The sequence below is a fragment of the Furipterus horrens genome, unplaced genomic scaffold (assembly GCF_987537825.1).
Source record: "Furipterus horrens unplaced genomic scaffold, mFurHor1.1.pri manual_scaffold_3, whole genome shotgun sequence".
NCBI lineage: Eukaryota > Metazoa > Chordata > Mammalia > Chiroptera > Furipteridae > Furipterus > Furipterus horrens.
Genome location: NW_028327173.1, coordinates 147,282,622 through 147,307,476, shown reverse-complemented (window position 1 = coordinate 147,307,476; position 24,855 = coordinate 147,282,622). Strand labels below are relative to the sequence as shown.

At 52.4% G+C, this 24,855-nt stretch overlaps 1 protein-coding gene across 3 annotated transcripts; it reads right to left on the bottom strand.

Moving 5' to 3' along the window:
* Positions 1–490: 490 nt before the first annotated feature.
* Positions 491–24,855, bottom strand: BAHD1 (bromo adjacent homology domain containing 1). Of its 3 annotated transcripts, none has more exons than XM_090270413.1 (7): positions 24,688–24,855; positions 7,642–9,081; positions 5,519–5,901; positions 4,522–4,681; positions 4,025–4,101; positions 3,153–3,253; positions 491–2,717 (listed from the first exon to the last, which is right to left on the bottom strand). In XM_090270413.1, the coding sequence occupies exons 2-7, from the start codon at positions 9,065–9,067 to the stop codon at positions 2,528–2,530; spliced, it is 2,337 nt and encodes a 778-aa protein (XP_090126539.1). In that variant the 5' UTR covers positions 9,068–9,081; positions 24,688–24,855; the 3' UTR covers positions 491–2,527. The 3 variants fall into 3 exon arrangements, with proteins under 3 accessions (XP_090126539.1, XP_090126541.1, XP_090126540.1); XM_090270415.1 differs by having other exon boundaries at positions 3,153–3,244; positions 24,688–24,854; XM_090270414.1 differs by lacking the exon at positions 24,688–24,855 and adding an exon at positions 15,727–15,796.

The window sequence follows — 24,855 nt, the reverse complement described above, 5'->3', positions numbered from 1 at the left end:
CTGTTGATCAGATGAAGGGCTCTGAGGGATGAGATGAAGCTAGAAGGCTCCTAGATGCCCCCAATCCTAGCAACATGACAGCACATAGGATGAGCCTTCACTCTCCCAGCAAGGAGTGCCAGTCCCTAGAGACTGGGGCCGCACACCAGTTTCTGCTGGCCAGCTTCCCAAGGAAATGACCCAAGGTGATGAGGTGCTACCTTCAGTGTGTACCTATTTGGGGACCAGTTTCCAAGTCATTGGCCAGGTGAGGGCTGGGAACTGAAGGATTTCAGTCCAGGCAGGTGGCTCTGGCTACCATGGTGCTAAGAAGTCGACTCCCATTGCCTCTGCCTCCTCTCTCCCTCTGCTTTCCCCTACTTTCCTGGTCTCTGCACACGGGCTTTACTGAACCCCGCACTGCAAGGGTTAAGAGACTCCCAAAATAAAGAGCAGTGAGCTCCTCCACAACCGTTACACACAAAAAGATGACAGGACACGCAGGAAACGATACTTTTCTAAATCAATACAATTTCTCAAATTTATTTATTTTTCTTAAAGAAGTACTTCTAATCTCTGTCAAAAGGGAGGTGAGGGAAGGTCCTCCCTCCCTTGTAAACACTGAAATACAGATCTGAGAAACCAGGGTCGACACACACAAAGTGCATTTTACAAAATTATCAACTAAAATATATTTTACATGAATTATGCTTCCATCGAAATTCTACCAGCTCCATTTTCAGGTTCGAAAAAATATTTCCACATCTAAGAGATTTCAAAAGCATTTAAGTTCTGGGCAGCAGACCTGGGGAGGAGGGGCCTTGATCTCTCCTGCGGGGGGGGGCGGGGCTCCTAGGTGGCAGGGGCCCAGCACCCTGGGAACCAGCAGGCTCCACGCTGGCTCTTCAGAGCCCCTATTCTGCCAACCTCTCGTACTGCAGAGCCCTTTGGACTGATGCCTTCCTCCAAACAGCTTATTCCGTACAAGGGAACCTGAGTCCCTTCTCTTCAGGTTTGGGATTGGGCCTTCCCTCTGTAAATTCACCTCTGAAACCTCCAGGCCTCTCCCACCTCAATGACCAAGCAGGAGCAGCCCAATTTTCTCAGGGACAGCACAGGGCTGGGGTTGCTGGGAGTGCCCTCAGTATTCACTTCCACTTTCTTCTCCAGACCCTGCCTGACTGTCCTCACCCAGTGCCACCTTCTCAGCTTGCTGGGTCCGCATCTGCCCCTGCCTGGGGGAGGAGGACACAGTGCTGCCCTCCTTGACTCCTGCCACTAGGGACATGCTCACAAGCAGGTTCCCAGCGCTAGGCCCGAGCCAGCAGGGCTCCTCTCCCTCTCCCCACCATGCTCCTCTTTGGTACAAGTAAGAAAAGAACCAGGCTGCTCCAGCTCCCGCACAGAGAGCCCCACGGCCAGGGCCTAGTCCTGACAATTACAACGGGGGGCTGAGTCTCCTAATTTACTCTGGGGAGCAGGGTGAGAACAGGGCCCCTGGGCAACAAGAATAACCAAAATTGGGTCCTTAGCTCCTACAGCTAGTAGCTGCAGCTCAGCAGGTCTGTGGACTGATACAGTGTTGTTTCTCGCTGGGATGTAAATTAGTGCAATCTATAAAAGACTAGGGTGAGGGGTGGCAGGGCGAGGGGAGCCACAGCACTCCTTTGGTTTGATTTCAGGTGGGTGTGGCTTGAAGAGTCATGTGTGAAGTTCTGCAAGAGGTTTCCTAGAACCTCCATGTGTAAGGCAAGACGAAGTCTTCAATAAATCAGGTAGCAGTTTTCTTTGCCCCCTGCCCACCCCCCCAGCTCCCTTTGCCCTCCCAGACATGACAAACCCATGTTGATCAGTTAACTTCAGGGAAGCCAGACCTGCTGGGTGGACCCTCACCAGGAGGCGAACAGGAAGCTGACACCTATGACTGTGAGGGCCAAGTAACTTTTCCCAGCACCAGGGGCTACTGCAGGAGCAAAGGAGGAAAGCCAGGGAAAGGCCCCGAATCCAGGAAGAGGAAGTCAATGCTCTGGAAGCCAGGCTCTGGCTCTCTCTGCCTCAAAGGAATGAGCTGGGAGCTGTGCTAGAATCAGGAAGAGGCTGGTCCCAGGCTGATGGGGAAGCAGCGGGTCACAGTGGGTGAGGTAAAGCTGGCTCCCACTACCCCTTGAAGGGCCCAGGGGAGGATAAAGAAGGCCCTTTTGGGCCTGGTTCCTGAACAACCTCCCCCCTCCCACTAGGGCTCCATGTCCCTCAGGCTTGGCCCAGCCTCAGGGAAGACTGCTTCTTTAGGAGTCTCTGCCCAGGGACCACAGAGCAGTACCCTGGGCCAAGCTGAGGGCTCTGATGCTTTTCTTATACCCTGGCCTTGCCTCCCCTCCCCTCCCGTAAGACCCAGAACCCATAGGGGCCCCTGCCCTCCCCCCAAGAGAACCACAGGCCAGCAACCTCAGGCCCCTGTGGCCCCTTAACCAAGTGCTGTGCTTCAAGCAGTGCCCCCTGCCCCAAGCCCCACTTGCCTGTGGGCAGCCCCAATGTGGGCAGAAGGAGGCTATTGGGGGTTTTTGAGGATGCGGCCATGGCGGAAGTCATAGACATGGCGGCAAAGAAACACCAGCTCAGGGTCTGTGTCCTCCGGCACTGTGCGGTGTGGCGGCGTGGAGTAGTCCGCGGAGGGGGGCACCAGTGCTGTCTTTCGGCTGGGAAGGCCCTCGCCTCGGCGCTTGGCCATGGCACAGAATCTGTAGCGACACACCGTTCACTGCCTTTATCAAAGCCACCTTTGCAGGAAGACCAATTCTTTCCTCACCCTGTTCAGAGAGCTGGAAAAGTCGCCTCTGACCCCTGCAAGGGCTGGTGCCGCCTCCATCCCTGTCTGGGGGCGCTCTGCTTTCTCTGTCACTGGGGAACCACACCTGCCAGAGCCTCCCTCATGACCACCTGCCAATTCTCCTAGATTTTCTTTAAGAACAGTACAACCACCACCCCAATTCTCTCCAACCACTCTTCCTCAGACAGACAACAATTTTTTTCTTTTAAAAAATCAGATGGCAGAAGCAGGTTGTAAGGAGGGAAGTTCTGGGAGGTCACTCCCAGAGAAGATCCCCTTGGGGATCACAGGCAGCCCCCAAACAGCCCTGAGGAGAGGCTAACCAGGGACACAAGACACCACCCACCTGCAGTACTCCGCAAAGGTCAGCACGTAGCACTTCTCCTCAATGCAGGCCACACTGTTCTGGTCCTGATGTCTCGATGCAAAGACTTCATTCTGCAAAGGCTCAAGGGGAGAGAGGAGGTCAGTTACCAGAGCTGGAAGCACCTAACTCCAGGGAAAAGGTAGACATTAACCCCAACCCCTCTGCTGAGACTCCTGACCTGAGATCACTCCAGCTAGTGCCCAGAAAGCTAGGGAGCTCCCCTGGAATTTAAGCATAACTGCTCCTCACCTGGCACTCCAAGGCATTCCTCCCAGGCCCTGGGCAGCTCTGGAGAGCCAGGTGCCTCCCCCAGCCCACCATTGGGCTTCCTAACCCGCACTGCCAGTCAGGAGAGGAGAAGGGAGTTGGTGCACATCTTCCCAAAGTCCCAGAAGGAAAAAAAGAGGAAAAGCAGGCCCAGGTGAGGGGATACCATACCCAGAGGGCTTTACCAGTCCTAGCACACCTCTGGGTACGGGGCGAAGGGGTGTTAGGAGCAGCCTTTGCCCCCTCCCTCTCATGCAGCAGACAGCACCAAAGGGGGCTAGGCGTGCCGCTTCGCTTCCCTTTCTTGTCGACAGGACACATTCTGGCACCCCCTGTCTGAAAGGGCTCCCTTTCTGGATAAAGGTTACTATTCCCTTTGAAACATGAATTGGGGAAGTGCTGAGAAAAAAAAAGACTAAAACCCAGGTCCTTCCCCCAGGTTCTTCCCCCAGGTTCTCTAGTGTTCAAGGTGACAAGTCTAGGGACCTGACTACTCACGGCTGCCTTCTCCATACCACCTTCTTGTGCTATAACTTCTCCCTCTGCCACCCCTGCCTTCCCCATCCCATTGCCTGGTAGCTCACCTCGTGCATACTGGGACTGCGGCCTCCCTGTAAGTGCTCTGGTCTGTAATACCACAGGAGGCTCATCATCAGTTCTCCTGGGGAACAAGAGAAGCAGTCATGGCTTGAGCTGGCAACACCAGAGTTTCTTAGACAAGGCAGGCAGGCAGGCTGGCCACTTGCCCTGGAAGCTCATCCAGCATCAATGTGAGGCCAATCCTGCAGGCTCTGGCCACCCATGTCCTATGCCTCAGGCCAAGCCTGGCATTCAAGTGACCAGGAAAGCCTTTAGGCATGAAGGGAGAAGGGAGGTGGGCGTGTGGTGGAAGCAATGACAGGTGAGGAAGGGAGACAGACAGGTGACAGTTTCTGGCGGTTGGAAAGGTTAATGGGCTGATCCAACCGAAGCCACAAGGCTGTCTGCAACCCTCAGTAGCAGGCATATCCTGGCTGAGTGGAAGACAGACTGTGAGAAACATGGGAAGACCAATGCAGGTCAAACTCCAGGCAGAAGCTACCTGATTCGGGGTTCTCCCAGAGGGCAGAGATTTTGGCCACATAAGGTGTAGATGTCTTTCGTGGACCTGACTTGAGGAGGACAGTGTCCCGGACTCGAATGGTTTCTCCATGGCGCTCTACTGCCTGATAGCTCTTTCGAATGGCTGGCTCCGGTTCGTCCTGTGTAACAAACCAACGACACAAACAGGCTTGTGGGGCTACACTCAGTGAGAGGGAGGGAGCAAAGACATCCTCTCTCTGTTTTCCTCACAGCAGTCACACCACTAAGGATGAGAATCTGCAGAAGCAGTCTGCAGGCTGGCCCCTTCTCCCTAAGCCTGGTTTTCAGGGGCAGGATGGGGTGGGGAGTCCCCATGGTTGGATAAAAGATGAGAAATGGGAACAGGGGTAGGAAAGTGGAACAATCTGGGCTTGACCCTTCAACCACCAGGGCAAGTGGTGTAGCCTTGGGCAAGTTACTTAAATTTACTGCTAAGCCTTAGTTTCCTCATCTGTGAGGTAAAGCTAATTACAGGAACATGGGGTATATACCTCATAGGATAGTGGTGAGGATGAAAGCAGATAATGCATGCAAAGTGCTTAGCGTGGTTCTGGCACCTAAGAAGTGCTCAATAAATTTTAGTCAACATTCTTTTCATCATCCCAGATGTTCCTATATTATTGATTTTCTCTGCCTACCCAAGTTTTCCCTATACATACTTATCTAAAAAGCCTCCACGAAAGTCTTCTGTTTTAAAATCCAGAATGGAAGGGACACCATAGGCAGGGGTAAGAGATGAAGACACTTCAGATAACTTCTCGTTATCAGGATCAGGAGGAAGCAGAGGAGCAGGCTGGGCTAGCGTGATTGGTTCCTAGAGCATAAATGACCTGGAGCCCCACGTCACCTTTCAGAGTAGCCAAAGCCAAGGTTCTTGGGACCCACCTCACCACAGGTCCTATATCCCCAAAGCCACCCTCTCGAATCCTTCCCATCAGCTTAGACCTGGCACTCACCAAGACATAGACGGCCTTCTCACAGGCAGCCCCTACAGGTACCCAGCCATTAGTGCGGCGGCGGCGGCGGCGGCGTGGACGTGGGCGCTGGACACGTGGTTGCTTGGGGTGGCTGGGCCTGCGGGCAGCCTTGCTCCTCACAGTGTGCCTACAGCTGGAGCCTGTGCGCAGACCTGACTTGGAGCCACTAGGAGGCTTGGCGCTCTGAGGGCAAGCACGGGCTACTGTCTGGGGCTCCGAGGTGGGTGTCTGAAGATGAGGGACAGGCTCTGCTGCAGGTGGCACGCTAGGCACAGGGCATCCCAGGAGGGGGTGGGCAGGTGAAGCTGGGTGGCCAGCTTCTGGAAGAGGAAATTCCAGCTGGCCCAGGGACCTGCAGCCTTCTATGGAAAGGAGAAAGAGGGTCAGGACAGGTAAGGACAAGCAGTAACCCCGCCCTGGCCTCTCTGATTTTAGATCCTGTTCCTGTCTTAATTCTAAATGTGAACCCAAAGGCCACTGAAGTGGCAGGTTGGGTCAGGGGCCTTTAAGGTGGACTGGCAGAGTGACTGGCCAACCAAGGGTGTTTCTTAACCTCAGAGACCCACAGACATCGCCATCTCCCATTCTAGCGTGAGAGAAGGGGGTGAGTAATGGAAACAGCTTCTCTAGCTCAAACTTAATCTTCTCAAAGCCTTCCACAGTGCTTAGGAGCAGGGGTGCTGGAATTAGCCCAGGATATGAATCCCAGACCTGCCACATATTAGTCGTGTGACCTCAGGCAAGTCACTTCACCTCTCAGTGCCTTGCAACAGAAGTAGTAGTTGCAAATAACATGTAGTCTGTCCTAGGTGTTTTTCTTATCAATGTATTAACTTATCCTGACAACAACCCTATAAAGCAGGCATCATGATTCCCATTTTACAATTAAGGAAACTTAAGACATCAAGCAGTTACTGGTTTGTTCAATGGTCACATGCTAAAGAAGTGAGGGAGAACATTTCACCCCAAGTCAGGCTCTATAGTCTATGCTCAGTTGCATGCCACATGGCCTCCCATCTGTAAAGTGCTTTAGAACAGTGCCTGGCACATGGTGCTTACTGGTGTCCCAGGACAAGGGGGTAAGGGCCTTGGGTCCCACAGTTAGGTGTCTAGATTGGTAAATGGTACAAGAGAAGGAAAAGCCCAAAAAGCAGCCTGTTCTCATTTTCTTAGGAGGCCCAGCTCATGCCAGAATCTGAAACAACCAGTCTGGACAGTCGACTGGTCTATAAAGTTGTTTTATAGACCTCTACAAGAAGAGTTGCTGGGGGAGGGGAGAGCCCTGGCCTCTCACTTCACCAACAGCAGGGTTGACTTGCCAGCCAGGATGGCTCTGGTCACCTTATTCCCACCCAGAAGCCAGGAAGGGAACTTGGAGAGGCATGTGAGGACACTCCTGCCAATCTGGGGAAGACAGATCACTGTGGGGGTGTCTCATCAGCTGCACTGCAAGTCTCTCAGGTGTCTGGGTCTTGCCAGGAAGGCAGACACCAAAGTCACAGGCCCTGAGAGCACCTTGTCTGTGCCTTTTTCTGGAGTGTGCCCACCCTGTCCACCCCTAGCAAGGTGATGCTAAGCCTGGGCACTTTTTCTCTTTCAAAGCCTGTACAGCCTGTACTGCAGCTGGCACTATCAGCTGGGCCTGGTACCCCCCCACCCCTCCCATGAATGCTGAACTTGGCTGGCATGCAGACAGTCTGGGCTCCTGGAAAGCAAGATTCTAGCTTTCTTTGAGGAGAGCAGAAAGGACATGGGGACAAGTTGGCAAAAGCCCTAATTTCAGCAACTTGCTACTGAAGAGTCTAAGATTAGAAATCCTAATGGGGAGGGAAGACAGGGCCTTCCTGCCCCTCTCCACCACCACAATGCTATCTACCTGCCAGGCCAAGAGATCTCCACGGACAATGGAGATGGAGCAGGGCTGCTAAAAGCTAAACTGGGATTGCTCCTAGGCTTGGGGCACAAGGGCATGGAAGTAGTCCTCTCTCAAAGCCCCTTACCTTCCGTGTAGTAGCTAGACCCCAAGGAGCCCCATGACCCACCTTCCTGGGTCACCGTACCTCAGAGGCTCCCTAGTACATCTTATCCCCAGGAAGGCTTACCTGCTGCAAAAGGCATTTTGTAGGAGCAGCCGCCACAGGTAGTGCCAATGTGGGAAAGAGCAGGGGGCAACATTTCACAGATGCTATAGCCATTCACTTCAGCGTCCTCGCTGGAGCCATAGTGAGAGCCCCAGGGTGGGTGCTGGAAAGGGGTGCCTGCAGGGACTGATCTCGGAGCCAAGAGGAGCCCCTCAGTAGGTGCAGCCACTGGGGACAGCTTGCCCTCGGGGAGCATGGGGCAGGGTGAGTAGCCCCCACACTGCAGCCCACCTTGGCTGCAATACAGGTAGAAGCTGCCTAGCGCAGTGAGCTCAGGCCGACCACACAGGCCACTGTAGTCGGCAGGGTTGCCAGGCATCGGCAGTGGGGAGAGCTGGGGTGCAGGGAAAGAGGGCTGGTGCAGTTCCTGCTTGGGGGCAGGTGACTCCTCTCCTGGGCGCCCAGGCTCTGGCTTCAGGGCTGCCTGCCCACCCATCAGCAGAGGCAGGTGGGTACGCAGACCTAAGGGGCTCTCCAGAGCCTTGCTCAGGGGCTGGTAAGGTAGCTGGCTGGCTGGCCCATGAGGGGTGGCAGATAGCCATGGCTCTTCAGGGCACTCTGGCCAGCTGGGCGAGCTTGCAGCCTCCCCAGAGCCGGCCCCCTGCCGGGCCTTGGGATAGTTCTTGCCATTGACTTTGGCCCACTTTGGCCTCAAGGCCTTCAGTGCTGGTGGCTCAGTGGAGCGACCATCTGCTTCTGGTTGGGCACGAGGTGGTCGCAGGGGTAGCTCCCGCTCCTGACTCAGCTTTAGGAAGGCAGCTGCATTCAGGCTGGCCAGTCTCTTGGGAGCTGGGTCACCATCTCGGCGAGCACCTTCATCCGGTGCTGGCTCTGGGGACAGATCCCGACTTCCTCCTCCAAAGTCTCCCAGCTTGGGCCGCTTCTTGGAGGAAGACCAGCCCCCTGTGGCCTTGTCACGGTCCCGGCTGTGGTGAGGGTCTCCTCCTCGACTGCGGCGGCTGCCCGCCAGGCTGCTGGTGTCGTCCCGCTCCAGCAGCAGGTTATTGAGGGCCTCGGCATTGAGGGAGGCAAGGCGCCGCTTGCGAGGCTGGGCAAGGCCAGTGTCCTCACTGGAGGGAGCTGGGCTGGGGGGCTTGGGCAGGTCAGGGGGCAGCTCATCAGCCTCATCTGCACTCCGTGGACCGGCCACATTCTCCAGGCGGGTCAGCAGCACTTTGCAGGCCTTGGGCTTCTCAGGAACCAAGGGGCGCTTACGCAGCGGGTAGTTCTTGCGGCGTCCTGTGAGATGCCCTGGGCTCTCAGGCATGCCTGGCTCCACACCCTCTGCACCCTGCTCCATATTGCTGCCTTCCATCTGCAGGGGCTCCCGGCGGCCAATGGGCCCCGAACTCAGCATGGGAAGGGACTTCCTCCGAGTGTGTGTCATGGAGTACCTCCAATCTGCAGGACAGAAGGCAGGCAATGAGAGAAATCCGCTCTGGCCTGCCCTGCCTACTTTTCCCCCCACTGCAGTCCATCCAGCCCCCCCTACAGTAACTCCGGCCTACCCTCACCCCTGGATTTTCAAGGGACCTCTCTTCCAGAGTGCAAAGGTCCAGTGAAGTCAGGCAACTAGCACCTTTGCAAGAAATGGCTGCCCCATTCTTCTTTTAGCCTAGGGTCCTTCTTTGAACTAAGCCCCTGAAGAGGCTACAGAGCAACATAGACTCCAGGGTCAGAAGACAGAAGGAGCTAGGGGCAAAGCTGGTACTGTTTTTCTCCCACTAGATACTCATCTCAGGCCAGAAAGACCTGAAGACACTGAGCCAGGATAGGGACTTGGGTTGGGGGAGGCCCATCTATTCCTTCAAAAATATGTTGGCCAAAAAGTTTGTTTGCTTTTTTTTGTGAGATGGCTCTAGCAGTGCTTAGTTGTCTTTAATTTCATTTGAAACAATTTTGTTAGACTGTATTGTGACAGCTGTCATATCAGCATGCATTTTTAAAAAAATATCAAAACTGGTGAATTTTTGTGTAGCCATTTTAATACTGAAGATGGAAGAAAGTAAGCAACATTTTTGGTATATTATGTTTTATTATTTCAAGAAAGGTAAAACCGTAACTGAAATGCAAGAGAAGATTTGTGCAGTGTATGGGAAAGGTGCTGTGACTGATCGAACATGTCAAAAGTGGTTTGCGAAGTTTCCTGCTGGAGATTTCTCACTGGATGATGCTCCAGGGTTGGGTAGACCAATTGAAGTTGATAGCGATCAAATCGACATATTAATTGAGAACAATCAACATTACACCATGCGGGAGACAGCCGACATACTCAAAATATCCAAATCAATAAAGTTACTGGTGAAAAGGAAAAATGTGTCTCTTATTTTACAGAAAAAACTAAACAGACTTTTTGGCCAACCCAATATTACCAACACCCCCCCTCCACCCTCCCCCACCCCCCATGTAGGGGCTTCTGAGACTGACCGCAGGATGATAAGGAGATGGACAGTGAGGATTTGAGATGAGGAACCTGACTGCTAAGCTGTGGAAGACGTAAGCCCTGCTGAGCACGTAGGGCAAGACAGCTATAACCCAGGTCTAGCTGGAAAAGCTCAGGAAGGGTGAAGGCCTGGCTTTGAGGAGCTGGTGGTCAGGGAGGGTCTCAGTCAACCCTAAAAGCCACACACACTTTGATTCAGGAAATTCTAGGAAAGAGCAGCCTAAGTAACACCAGTGCCTGGGGAAGGGATGTTGGTAAAGCAAGGGCCAGCATTTCTGGGTAGGGAACCCAGAGAGCACACACTAGTGTGGTACTATACAGCTTTAACACCCCTACCAGCCACTAAGAGTTGGGAAAAGAAAGTGCCAAGAGAAGACTAACTCAGGGGCTAACCAAAGCTGCCTCCTCAGTCCTGCCCTGTTCCTCAGGTCTCCCACCTGGCAGGCAAAACTGCAGGCAGGAAGCAGGATGGGGGGAGTGCCAGGAAGCTCAGAGCCCCCTGACAGAAAATGACCTCCACCAGGCATCATCCCTAGCTTTGCTTGTCAAACACCATCCCCCACCCCCAACATACCTGGACAGCTGGACTCCATTCTGAATGAGAGAGGCCAGAGCTGGGTGTGTACTAGAAGGTGGTACAGTCAAGGCAATGAAGAACAGGGGAGGGTCGGGTCAGTGGTCAGAGACTACTGAGCTGTTCACTCCTCACCTACTTCACAATCCAAAGCAAGGTGCTGCCAAGTAAGGTGCCCCATGAGGCTCTGCCCTTCCTGGCACCCTGCGACCCCCTCCCCATCCAGCAGGCCCAGGCTTTCAAGATAAATTTTCCCATTGCTATTGTTATTCACTCACTCTATGAGAGAAGCTGGGAGCAGTCCTGCTGGGCCAGGATTTAACCCTGAGTGTCCCAGGCCTGAGGGCTCCCAGGGATTCCGGAGTCCTTTCCAGCTAGCTCCAGTGGCCTTGGGCCAGTGGCTGGGCTCACTGACTGCCTTTCTCTCCTGAGACATGCTGCACTAGTTGAGACAGAAGAAAACCAGGCAGAAGGCAGCGTGGGTGCCCCTCACTCCTGAGAAAGGACTTGGAAAACTAGAAAAGGGAAGCAGCATGCCAGGGGTTGCTCTGGCCTCAGGGTGGGGACCTGCCACAGCCCAAAGACCAGACTTCAGAGCATAATAGAGTCACAGAAGGCAAATCCATTCATTCCTGAAGCACAGACGGAGACACTGAAAGATCCCTCAGACTCCTGCTTTTAATCAGGGTGACCATTCATCCCTGTTTTGCTCAGCCTGCTGATTAGCAATGCATCCTTTCACTCTCAGAAGAAACCCACAGGCCCTTTTCTCAAATGCAGGGCACCCCTGTGCCAGAGGTGCTGCAGCAGCAACAAGGAGAAGCACATCTGTATTTCCTAGGAAAGCCTAGGCCCAGCCTTCTCTCACCCCCAAAGGGCCTGGAGATGGAGGACAGTGAACAGACTACACAGCTGAGCAGGGGCCAAAGCCCCTCAACAGGCTCCAAGTTACCAGAGGAGACAGGACTGGGAATGGCTGGGGGCCAAGGCTGAGGTCACCTGGGCTGTGGCCTTTAAGGACATGAACAAGGAAAGAGCAAGGAGGGGTGGATGGGAAAGAAAGGAAGCATAGGGAAGTGCTTTCAAGCCCAGAAAGCGAAAGAGCAGAGAGAAAGAGCAAAAGAGTTCTTAGCCAAGGGTGACTGGTCTGTCCCTGCTTCTCCCTGCCCTCCTCCCCAGTTTGCTGGCCAGGATTCTGGGACACTTCCTCCCTATTCTGTCTTTACCTTCAACATGCAAAAGGTCCCGAGCAGGGAGAGGTGGGGTGGAGAGCCTTCCACTCTCAGGAACCTGTCCCCAGAACCTGGGAATGTGTTCCCTTAGAGTATCTCTCTTCACCTCCAGTCCCTCAGGGACACCACTGTCATGTCCATCTGTCCTTCCCCCCTGCTGATGGGCTGACTATCTGGCTGTCAGGGAAGCCTCTAAATCACAGTGCGAGTCACATTTCCAAATCAAGCATAAGAGCCTCCTGCTAGCCTCCCATGACTCTGCCAAATCTCATCACCCACTAAAAACACCCAAGGCCATCAAAAGCACATTGCAAGACAATTCTTAGCTTTCAAGGGTGCCTAAGGCTGCGCTGCCACTCACCATCCCGAGAAGAGGCTGGGGTCTCTGATGCCTGCCTCACTGCACTCCAAACTACGGAGAGCCAGACAAGTGAGAACCTCAGTTGCAGTCCCCCCCCCCCACATCCCCCCTGCAGGTGGGGCTGGGTAGAGGCAGGAGCTTCCAACCTGCAGGGGGTGACCAAGCTCCATGGGGACAGAAGATCCTGGAAAGCCATAGGCTTGGTTCCCCTTCCAGCTCTGCCAGTCCTCCTGCTGTCCTGCCCCTGCCACTTATGCACCAGCTCAACCAGGAACTTCTACCACTGTCAGGAGACAAGGGCACCTGGGCACCCTCTTCCTCTCTGGGAAGGCTTGTCTTCTCAGGCACAGGTAGCCCAGGCCCCCTCGGGAGAAGGTTCCTAGGAGGGGCTCCCCAGGGCATATTACCACTCACCCAGATCATGTCAAGCAAGCTCTCACTGAAGAAAAGCAGTCTGACTGTTGCCAGCTCTGAAGAGCAAACGGCCAGCTACATGGAGGATAGTTGCTGCTGGTGGTTTCTCCAAGCCAAAGACCAGCAAACCACACGTTGAATCCAAAATCACAGGTGTACTCTAAAGACAGCCAACAGGCCATCTCAGCCCCAGGCACAAGGGGGTCTAGAAATCAAGGGGTTGCAGAAACATAAAGGGAGGAAGGACTTGCCTTTTGACCTTAAGCCGAAGCAGCCCTGGGCACCGCCCCTCGTCAGAGCAGGTGGAGCACACGGAAGATGCTGTGCGAGGGTCAGAGGCTTGGAGGAGTGTGGGCTGTGGGCACCACTGAGGGGAAAACCAGGGCAGGGCCTGGAGAGGCAGGTCAAGCCCAGATCCCTCCCAAAAGCAGAGGCTGGTCTGTGGTAGAGGTCCTGAGCGTTGGCCATGGCTCTCACCTTACTTACCCAGCTCCAGGCCACATCCCCCACCCCTAGACTAGGGGCTCTGCCCTACTGCCCTTTCTGACCCCTTTCTTAGCCACTGCATTTTCAAATTTGCTTTTTAGGCCTTTTGGTTTATTTTTTAATGGGAGGGACATATTCAAGGGGGTCTTAGGTAAGGGCAGATGAGGTGGTCACCAGGGTAAGGGCCAAGAAGAGCCCTGACCCAAGCCACCTCCCAATTATACCTAAAGCCACACAATTGGCACTGAGTTAAATACCACCCTCCTCTGCAGCTCTCCTGGAACCACCTCCCTCCTCCCCTGAAGGAATAACACTTTCTAGTGAACAGAGTTTCTTCAATCTTCTCAGAGAAGAAAAGCAAGAGCACAAAGGCAGGCTCCTGTTCATTTTCATTTAGTTGATGTCATTTCATAGGAAAACAGAAAGGTGAAGCTGCTGAAATTCTTATGATCAAGCCAGGTAAAGAGGTGTGGCTGGTATCCCCAAGAGCTGGCAAAGTAGAGCGAACCAAACCCTGGAGTCAGGCAGACCTGTATTTAAATGCCAGCTCTGCCCCTCACAGCAACTTACTTCTCGGACCTTCACATTCCTCACCCAAAAAGGATACACCAAAGTGAATCTTACTTAAGAGGGGTGGTAAGGATGACACAGTCACACTGTTCAGGAGCTTACCAGGGTAGGAACCAATGTCCTTCCCCTCTTCCAGACCCACAGACACAGGTGGGCCTGCCCTGGGCCTGGGCAGTTCCCCACTGTAGCAGCCCAGCTTCCTCTGTGAGGGACTGAACACCCAGCCTGCACCTCGACTCTGCTCTGCTACTAGTCCATCAAAAACACCCAAGCGTCAACCCCAGAGAAAGATGGAGATGTTGCTCTTTTCCCATGCAGGACCCACAAGGGGGTGAATTGGGGCGGGGTCAGTTTACAACACAGCAAGAGGGCAAGGGGCAGAAACCATATCCCAAAAGACCCTGAACCACACCTCTGAGAAACACTCACCTCTATGGTGAAAGGTGATCTCCTCAGATGCTAAAGGCCCTGGGGGTGGGGTCAAAGGGCTTGCATTCTGCCTATTCCCCCCATCTGACAGCTGCTTCACTGTGGGCACCCACAGAGAAGTGCAGTCCCTGACAGGCAGCACAGAATAAGCTCAAGCCCCAGGTCCTCACCCTCCTGGTGCCCATTCAGCCTCACTCATTGTGGGCTCTCAATTCATTAAAATCAGGATGAGATCCTACAAACACATGGGCAGGAGGCACAGGCCTCCCAACCGAAGGGAACTGGCCTGACCTGCCTGGACACAACTTGTTTTATAGACTGCCCTCAAGTCTGGCAGCCACCTGAGGAGCTGAGCCTGGCTGTCAGAGGCACCAGGCCTATCTACAGCCTGTCAGACTACCTGCTTTTCACACCTCGCACTGGGGGCTCCTAGGAGCCCTGAGAAACGCAGCAGCCCTGCTGGGAAGATCCACACCCACCCCATGTGGGGTCTGGGGTGCAGCTGGCCCTATCTTGGCTACTCCTGTCCACTCTGACCATCCCATTAGGACAGCCCAGACACACAGGCCCAGACTGCACCCAAGTTTTCAGAACCTCCACACACAAAGTCTCTTGTAACTGTAAAGAAATACAAATCTTAGTGGGGAGGGAAAGGAGGCTTTTTTTGTTTGTTTGTTTGTTTTTTAAATTAATTAACTTATTTACTTATTTTTAGAGAAAAGGGAAGGGAGGGAAGGAAGAGAGCGAGAGAAACATCAGTGTAATAAACATTGATTGCCTGCCCCTCGCACATGCCCAACTGGGGACCTGGCCCGAAATCCAGGTGTGTACCCTGACTGGGAATCGAACTGGCGACCTTTTGGTTTGCAGGACAATGCCCAACCCTCTGAGCTATACCAGTCAGGGCAAGGGAGTTTTAACTTAAGATTATAACAAAGCAAACCTCCATTTTATATTGTAATTGTAATGAAGCATACAACTACAGGGGTGGTCCAAAGTAGGTCTGCAGTTACTCGTATGGAAAATAACACAAAAATTAATAATAATACAAGAATAAACTTTTGTGTACTCACAACTGTAAACCTACTTTTGCCCACCCCTGTATATTAACAGTAGAGTTGGTGCAATCTCCTCCTCACTGGAAATTGCTTAGTCTTTGGGCAAGGTTCTACCTACAGAGAGAGAGACAGGGTACCCCTTGGATCTAGAAGTCAATATATACACGCAGACCCCTGAACTAGGACCATGGGCAGAGAGCATTGCGTTTTAGTCATACCACAGTCTGCTTTATGAAAGTCTAACCTGACAAATTAGAAGGTAATCAGGTACAATACAAAACTAGTCTTTATGGCTTTCGTTAAAGGCACATACCTATACTTTAAACACTCTGCCCTCACCTAGCTTCTTCCCAGTGCACAGCTAAGCCAGAGCACCTGAGGCTCAATCCCAGGCACACAGCACCTCTGTGACCTTTGCTCTGTCAGCCAACATTTGCTGGCCCCTCGCCATGGCTTAACACAGAGGAGGCAAAACTCACATGGTTCTGGAAGCCACTGGGTGCTGCTGCAAATCCTAATGGGCTTGGTCAACAAATTGAACTTCTCTGAGCCTTGGTTTCCTTGTCTATTCAGCAAGGTTGTTCTGAGGATCAAGTTAAATAAGAATGTGTGTCAAGTGACTATTAAGAGTGCTTGGTATACAAAAGGTGATCAATACAAGCTCAGTCTTCTTCCTTACATTTCAAATATTAAGTTAAGTGCTAAAGAAAAATGAAAAACAAACAAACAAACAACAACAAAAAAACCCTAAGAAATTGGAGGTTGGGCTGGTGGGAAGACAGTGGACAAGAGAGTGACAGGGGCTGGGCTGAAGTGTTCGGAACTTGGTGGACAGAGCTCTCGCCGTAAGGCAGTCTCAGAGGGCACACCTGAGCCGGGACTTCACTCAAGACACTGAAGGTGTCCTTCATGCCAGGTGTAGGGAGGGAACAAAAGCCCAGTAGGGAGTGGGCAGCACTCAGAAATTCGTCTCACAGATGTCTGCATTCAGGAAGGGGCAACAGACAAAAGCTAGTCTTGAGGCAGGAGACAAATACACCTTTCCCCAGAGTCAGCCCTACAGGCTCCATGCAGAACTATTTCAGGCTGGGGACAAGGGAGCTCCAGGCTAAGGCTCCCCCAGACCCTCCCACCCAGACGCAGCAGTGCCCAGGCTGAGCCAGAAGCAAATCTACTCCTGGAGCAGGACCCATTTGCTCCTGGCAATTAACAACTTGGGAGAAATAAAACAGAAAGAGGGCTGGGTTCCCCAAACCTCAGGAACAGGCCCTCAGCAGAATTGGGTGGAAACTTCATGTTACTTATGCACCATTCTTCAAAAAACACAATAGTTCACCAACCTGCTCTGGGCCCGTGTCCAGGAGCAGCAAAGGATATGTGTTGGTTAAACCACCAGGACACTCTAGGAACCAACAACTTAGATTTCTAGGATGGCTTGCCAAGACTGGAGGTGCTATTTCATCCTGAACAGAAGAAACTGGCCAGCCAGGCAGAGATGGGAGCTCTGCCCTCAGCCTCCCCAGGAGGTCTTAACCTCCTGAAGGAACTAGCCATGAGGAACAAGACTTAAGACTGGGCTTTCCCAATGCTCCACCAGCACGAGCAGAACCACAAGGCAGACCCTACCAGAGTTACGGGCACCCAACCTGACTATCTCACACCTAACTAATTAACTAAGTGATTGGTGGCACCCCCATTAGGATGCAAGTTCTGTGGAGACAGGCCAGCTCTGCCTTCCTTACCACAAAGTCCATCCATTTATTGCTGAATAAATGAAGATCTGGCTGCCCACCTGCCCTACCTCATATATTTCTATCCTAGCCTAATGGCATCACTTGGAGCCCAGGACGAGAAACTGACCCTCAAAGTCTTCCCCATCCCCAGAAGTCCACTGTGCCTCTTCAGTGTAACACACAGTTCAATAGGGCTACTTTAGGGGAGCTCTCATATCTACACAGCACAACCCTCTTTCACTATCATTCTTTCTTCTCTCTGCCAACTTGCCCAGGTAGCTCAGGAAATATTCCTCTCATTCCAATTCTTATTCCCAAACCATTAAGAGAGCAATGGTGGCCCTGGCTGGTGTGGCTCAGTGCACTGAGCACCGGCCTGCAAACCAAACGGTCACTGTTCGGTTCCCAGTCAGAGCACATGCCTGGGTTGCAGGCCAGGTCCTGACTGGGAGCGTGGAGAGGCAAAGGTCCCGGTTGGAGGTGTGCAAGAGGCAAACCGTCACTATTTTTAGAGCAAGGGGGTGGGAAGGAAGAAAGAGGGAAAGAAATATCAATGTGTGGTGGCCTCTTGTGCACCCCTAACTGGGGACCCAGCCCACAACCCAGGGATGTGCCCCAACCAGGAATCAAACCAGCGACCCCTTGGTTTTCAGGCCAGTACCCAATCCACTGAGCTACAGCAGCCAGGGCAATAAAATCTTTACAAAAAAGAGAGAGCAAGAGGCACACTTCCATCAAGACAAAGAATGTCACTAATATTAAGGTGAATTCAGCAGCAATGAACCCGAGTTAACATTATTAGTCCCCAGATCCCCTAAATGTGCAGGGTAGGAAAGTCTTGCTCCACCGCAGAGGCTTCTAGTCTAACAGGATGGCTCACGTTTGTCGAGCCCTCACTGTGTGCCTTACATTGCATTCGCTCTCGTTTATCCTCACATTCACTTCACAGGAGAGTTGTTACGATCTCATCCAGAAAAGGAGAAAATAGCGGTAGAGAAAGGCAAATTATTTTACCTCTCTGTACACCACCACTGCAACACAGGACAGCTGCTGGGTCATAGACCAACATTCAAGATCAACTTGCTTATTCAATTTTGTTTTTCTGTGTTGTTTTAACTACTGGCATCAACGCAATATTAGTTTTTCCTGATTTTTCATCACAAAGGAATTGAAGATGTATTCCAATTAAATGGCATCGGTGAGCTGGCCAGGGAATGTAAACATAAATTTATAAATTGTTTCTATAGAGAAGTCTGCTCGAATTTCCCAATAAATTTTTACATGTACTTTTGAAAATAAACCCATTTTATATCCTAGAAAAGGGCAAAGGCTTCAAAGTCACATTTTCTTGATTTTACAGGAAATGCAGAAAAGAAGACACCCCCCCCCCCCCACATCTAACCACACCTCTTTAATCAGGTGCAATATCCTTCCTCCAGCCTGGACTGTGATGAAGACTGAAATTTATCCAAAAAGGCACCTTAGTGTTCAAAGACATAATCTTACTGTTCGAAGACATAATAACTGTCCCTTGACTACCTCCCTGGGGGCTACATAAATCCAAGTCCTTTCAATTTTCTCTGAAGATCATCTATTTTAGTCATTTCATCAATTTTATAATCGTTTTTTTTCTAATGACTTTTGTTTATTTATTTTTAGAGAGGGGAAGGGAGGGAGAAAGAGAGGGAAAGAAACATCCATTAGTTGCCCTGTGGGCTGGGGGGATGGAATACACAACCCAGGCATGTACCCTGACCAGGAATCGAACAAGCAACCTTTTGCTTTGCAGGATGACACCCAACCAACTGAGGTACACGGGTCAGGGTTGTAATTCTTTTTCATATTCTGTCCAAATCGTGTGAACCCCTTCAGGCACACAGCAGGGGACACCACTCACTTCTGAGGGCCTATAATGGACATGTGAATCTCCCCTTCTGGCATACCTGTCAGCATATCTTGGCATCAAGCAGTACCCTAACACTTTTCCCATAATTTTTATAAAGGTCCTCTAAAAACTGATAATTCACCTCTACACCACTTGGCCAAATAAGAATGTAATTAATAAACTGAATTTTCCCCAAATATTTCAGACAGGTAGCAACAGTTGGAGAATGGTCTAAGTATGGGTCACCCCCCTCTGCAGGAAGGAAACTGAAAACTCCGTGTAAGGAGGATGGGGGCCCAAACAGGCACTGAAGATGGACTGGAAGTAGGAGAAATCTGCACCCCTCCAGGTGAGATCCCGGGGTCACAAAGAGCAGAAATGCAACAGGTTCCATCTCCTTAACCTAGGACAGGGGAAGTACCTCACCCCTCGCTGCCAAATCCACTAGAAAAGCTGACATGAGAAAGAAGATGTAGACCCCAAGTTCCTGTTGGCAACCATCCTGTTAACTAACAAGTCACTTGTCATTTTTTTCATTCCGATAACTTGGTGCATTGGAAAAAATTTCCCATTTTATACCTCAGAGAGGCTAAAAGACAAACCCATTTTTTATTCTTGGTAGATTTGGCCTGCAGAGCATCTCAAAGACAATGGTATTTTTTATCTTTTTCTTGTGTGTGTGTGGGGGGGGGGGGGCAGGGGTGGAATACACTGAATCAGGTGAAAAACCAACCATCCTTGCAGGCGTATCCCACTGGGAAATATGGAATCTGGATGAAAATCCTTCCCAGGACACAACACAAAGTCCTGGACACGACTGACTGCCTTAGGCCAGCTCACCATATCCATAGTTCTGTGGTCCCTGGTTTCTAGACCAAGTTGCCTAGGGCAGGGCACCAATCCCACCCCACCCCACGCCCCCCAGTGAAACCTCAGGCCTGGGATGGTTCTCAGCAGCTCTTCGTCTGCCCCTGAACAGGCGGTCTGCAGCCTCCAGGCTGCCACTGCTCTTCCTCCTCCTCCCTGTTAGCCAGTTTACTGCTCATTAGTGGCCATACCAGGAGGTGGGCAGGGGAAACATAAAGGAACTGAAATTCAAACCAGTCCATTTTACTCCAGTTAGGTGCCTTCCATTAAACCAGGCCAGATTTCATCATCCAGGTCCTCTCTGTCCCCTGTTCTGGGGAAGCTGAAGCAGCACAAAGGGTCAGAAACTGCAGAATCTAAGGACCCCAGGCATCAGAGCCTCTGCTTCCAATCATCATGAGCTCTTGACTACCCTCTGTACCTTCCATCTTTTCACGGTTAACAGGCACTTCGAGCCATGAGCCAGTCCATCAAGTCAAGGTCAGGAAACTGCAGAGCAGGAGTGCTGGGTCTGCCCTGAGTATAGAAGCACACTTTCCTTGTCCCTTCGAAGTCCCCAGCACAATGGCAAATTCACAAAGGAAGTGAGTCTTGCCAGGCTGTGCTAGCAAATTCCCATAAATACTTAGGCCAGGGTAGTACTGCTTATGTACAATGCTTCACCATTGAGAGATGCTGCTTTATTTACATTCTTCACAACCCATTCATAAAAAGGAGGCCCTTTAATGTTGGGGCTGTCCATATAATGCTCCATAAACCTGGCAGCCTTAGTTCAACACAGGCTACTTCTCAATTCCAGAGACTTTTTTTCCTGTAAGTTTTTTTTTCTCTTTAATGACTCACCTTGCAACAGGGCACTGAGGCCAGATGTTGCTGAAGCAAGGCCAAGAGGAGTAAGAACAGATAAAATAAAAACACACAAGTCCTCCTGAATGCTGGGACAGAGAGGTAGGAGGAATGAAAATAAATAAATTGAAAATCCCCATAGATTTCCAGTGTGAAGTATATTGGACAACTGAATTCCTTCTGGAATAGGTTTACTGAAACTTCCTTTATGGATGTCAAAATGCTCCCTAGCTTATACCCCTACATACCAGAGAAGGTGTAGATGGGATTTTTTTTTTTTAATCCCAAATGGAAAACTAGAAGAGGGCTCTTTCTGTTTTTTTCATTTGCATGGCAGATGAATAAAAGAAACATTAATTTTCTCTGCTTCTTCATAGAAGTGTTTTAGGGTTTGCTGAAACTAAGAGGAGCACAATTTGCTCAGGGTGAAGAAACTCAGGCAAACCGAAGAAAGAGAGCAAGGACTATGTTCTAGAACACAGAGCAGAACAGCCTGAACAGCTCAGGAGAGGGCCCAGGAGCTGCATCCTGAGGTAGCTAATCTCCTGCTACAGTACAAGCAAGGAGAGAAGTAGTAGGGATTTTTTTTTTTTAATTGACGGGGAGCGGTCTACATTGCCATGGCAACTGTGAGGGGTGGCTTTCCAGCTTGGAAGGGAAATGCTGGTCCATTAATCATCAAACTGGGGCACAAAAGAGAGGTTTGGGGGAAAGGGGATGGATGCAGAATTTCACTGTCTAGACTCAAACCAGTCACCAGTCTTCATTCCCATTTCCCCCATGGTCTGGGGTTGATGGTAAACAAAACTGAAGTTCTGAGACAGCTGGGATCATTGCTTTCCTTTCTGATGGGTCCAGTGTGGGGCTGATCATGCCTCCCACATCAGCAATGCCCCTATAAACACTTCTTCCAACACCAGTCCCCAAAATCCCGTCCATGGGCCAGACCCAGGGATCTTTCTTTTCTGTTCTCAGAACCCTCTTTTCTCCCTTATTTACACCTGGGGGTGAGAAGAGATAAAACATATGGATTCATTTAGCATCAAGGAAAATTGCTTAAGAGTAGCAAAGAGAAAGTGGCCTGGTGGGATAGGAGTAAAACGGGATTATAATCTTTTTCCAATTCATGTCTATATGGTGTCATGTGAGCAACCCACAGGACAGACTTTTCACCAGACAGAATATCAGAAACAGCTAAATTTGATTTGTTTCCTACACTAAAGCACCCCAAACATGCCCTTTCTATATGCCTTTGACAGAAAAGGTTGGAAACCATGAAGGATTCCATACTGAACATTGCTGGGGAAGCAGAAAGGAAGGCTTCCTCTCTGTTCCCACCCAACTAAGCAGTCAACTGCATTTATTCATTCAACAAAAACAGCACTCTATCAGGAATTCTGGAATATTCGTGCATGCACACGTTTAACAGTCAATGTTGGCCTGGAGTGGCATGAGTGACAGAGAAAGGCAGGATGAATAGGGTTCAGGCGGGAGGAGAAGGCGGCAAGGGGCTCCTCACTGGGGGCAACTGGGGAGAGCAGCAGAAGCAGGGAGATAAATGTACGTAGCACAGCTAGGGGAGAGTCAGAGGGGAACTGTCTGGGATCAGACTGTAGGAAAAGGGGAGCCACTGGAAGTCCGTGGATAGATGAGTGACAAGGGGAAGGGGTGCTTTAGGAAGAATCATCTAACAGCTGTGTATAGACTGGATCAGAAGGATAAGAGGAAGCAGGAGGAAAAGGGAGGCCATGACAACAACACAGGCCTGACATGGGGAGAGCAGGAAAACAAAAAGAAAAAAAAGGAGGAAGATATAAAAGAGAGGAGAACCTCTTCACTGGCTAACCTCTTCAGAGCCAACCCTCCTAACCACTGGCTCTGACTGACATGGGACTCCTGGCCTGGTAAGAACCTGTCAAAGAGGAAAACCATTGTTTTGGTAATTAATTCCCCTTTATATCCAATGCCCAGACTAGGTCACCCTCTTTTTACTGCCACCAAAAGAATCACATACTGTGTAGCCTCAGAGAAGACATGAGGGCCTTCATCATTCTCTGAATCTTAGACATACAAATGACATTAATCTCAGAACAAACTTTATTCCCACAGCCTCAAACTCCACTCAGGCTGGGGTCTAGACCTTCCTGGGGACGATGGAGGGTGGCCATAAATTAACTCTGTGCCGATACTAAGCAAGGCTGACAGGCTGCTTTCCCAAGAGTGAGATTACAGCCAACTATAGCTGGGAGCAGCTCTTAACCAACACCTACCTGAGGTGGGACTCAAACCCAGATTCTCAACAAAAGTCTGCATTCTAAACAGCATGAGTCCCCATGTCTTTGTGTTCCCAACTCTTCCTTTTTGGGGTCACGTAAGGGGACACAGGAACTCTGAGGGTGGTTTTACAAATGCGAAAATAGCATCTACCTTAGAGCTAGTCACTGGTGGGCTCAGAGAAGCTCACAGCTTAAGCCACTGGTTCCCAAATGTCCTCCAGATGGCCAAGTACAACGTGTCCCTCCAGGACATGTGGTCTCTCTGGGGCCTCTTTCCAGACGACATGGGGATGAAGAAGGTAAAAAGTAATTGGAAGCTTTTTTTATTTAATCATTAAATTTCTGCCTGAATTCATAAACTCAGCTTCTCATTTCCCTATGTAGGTACCTTCTTTAGCTTAAAAAAAAAAGTGCTGAAAGCAGTTGAGGATGGATTGCTAGTGCACATCTGGAGGGTGTTTCCTAATCCCCAATCCAACTGATCTCTGTCCTCTTGAAACTGTCCACAATGGGCGACTGAGAGATCTCCCAGGTGGGATTAAACCTCTGCCCGTGTGCAGACTGCTGAAACCCTTCATTCCTACCAGGCTCTAGAATGATATACCGAATAGCCGCCTGCCTCCGTGAATCCATCAACCGGGTCGTTACCGGCCAGGCCCACCTTATGTGCTCCCCTATTTCTGCCCCTGTGCCCCTCCATCCTGGCCAGGTCGTCCTCACTCTTTCCCAGAACCTCGCTAGCGATCTGCGGCTGGAGCCCTGGTGACCAGTGCCACAGCTCCTCTCGGCGGGCACCCCGGCCCCCGCAATCCCCGGGGCAGAGTCCGGCCCTGTCGCCCGCCCCTCGGGGTGGTGGCTCGGACCCGCTCCCCTCCCCGACGCCACCACCTGCGCCCGCTCCGGCGCCGCCTTTGTCCGGCGCTTCACCGCCGAGCCGGCCCCTCGGGCCCGACCTGACCGGCCCCAGAGGAGCGGCGGCGAAGCGGGCAGGGCAAGACCAGGCCGGGCCCAGAGCACGGGGTCCTGCTGTCACTTGGAGGCGGTCTGACAACTTCGATCCCTCCGCCCCACCTCGGACTCGGCCGCCGCTCTGCAGGGTCCGCGCCGGGCCTCCCGCGGCCCACAGTCGCTTCTCGAACCGGTTCCCTTCCGTCTTCGGCGCCTCCCTTCCTCTCAGTCCGATGCGATCGGGTCTACACTAGCCCCCACCACAGCGCGACCCCCACCCCTTGCCCCCATCTAGCAATAACTGGTCAGTTCCTAGCGCGGGAGGGCGCCCCCCACCTAGAGCGGGCAATCCCGCGGCGCCGCCCCCGGCCTCGGCCCCTAGCCTCGAGGACCGCGATGGGGGAGGGGGCATGGCGGGGGAGGGGGACTAGGGCCTCGTCGCCCGCGCACTCGGAGGCGAGCCGGCTACGCCGCGGCAAGGAAACAACCGGCGTCCTCCCGCCCTCCCTCCGCGGCCCGGGACGCCCGCGCCGCTGCCGCACGGCCAAGCTGCCACCCTGCAGCCGCCACCCACCCCGCCCCCGGCCATCGAAGCGAGCAACCCCCGGGGGCTGTCACCTCGAGGCGTGCCGCGCTCCCCGATGGCGGGACCGTGGCGCCGGACCCGGGGGCGGGAGCAGGCGAGAGAGAACGGGCGGCCGCACCTGCTTCGCGTCGTCCGACCGTCCGTCCCTTCCCGGGCTGGCGGGGGCGGCGGCGCGGCGCGCTCGGTGGGGCGCGCTGACGGGCGACCGGTCCTCTCCTCTACACTCGTCCGCCTCCCTCGCTCGCTCCCTCCCGCCCGCTCGACCCTTCCCCCCTCCTCGACCCCAGCCCTTAGCTCACCGGGACGGCGACGCGGACGGCGCGGCTCTGGGCGCCCGCAGGCCCCAGCCGGGCTGGAATCCGGCGGCTGGAACCCCCCGGGGGCGCTCAATTCCCGGGCTCCACGCTGCTGCGTCAGCGCCTCCTCCTGGGGGCCGGGGCCGGGCGGGCGGAGCGGGGACCGCGGCC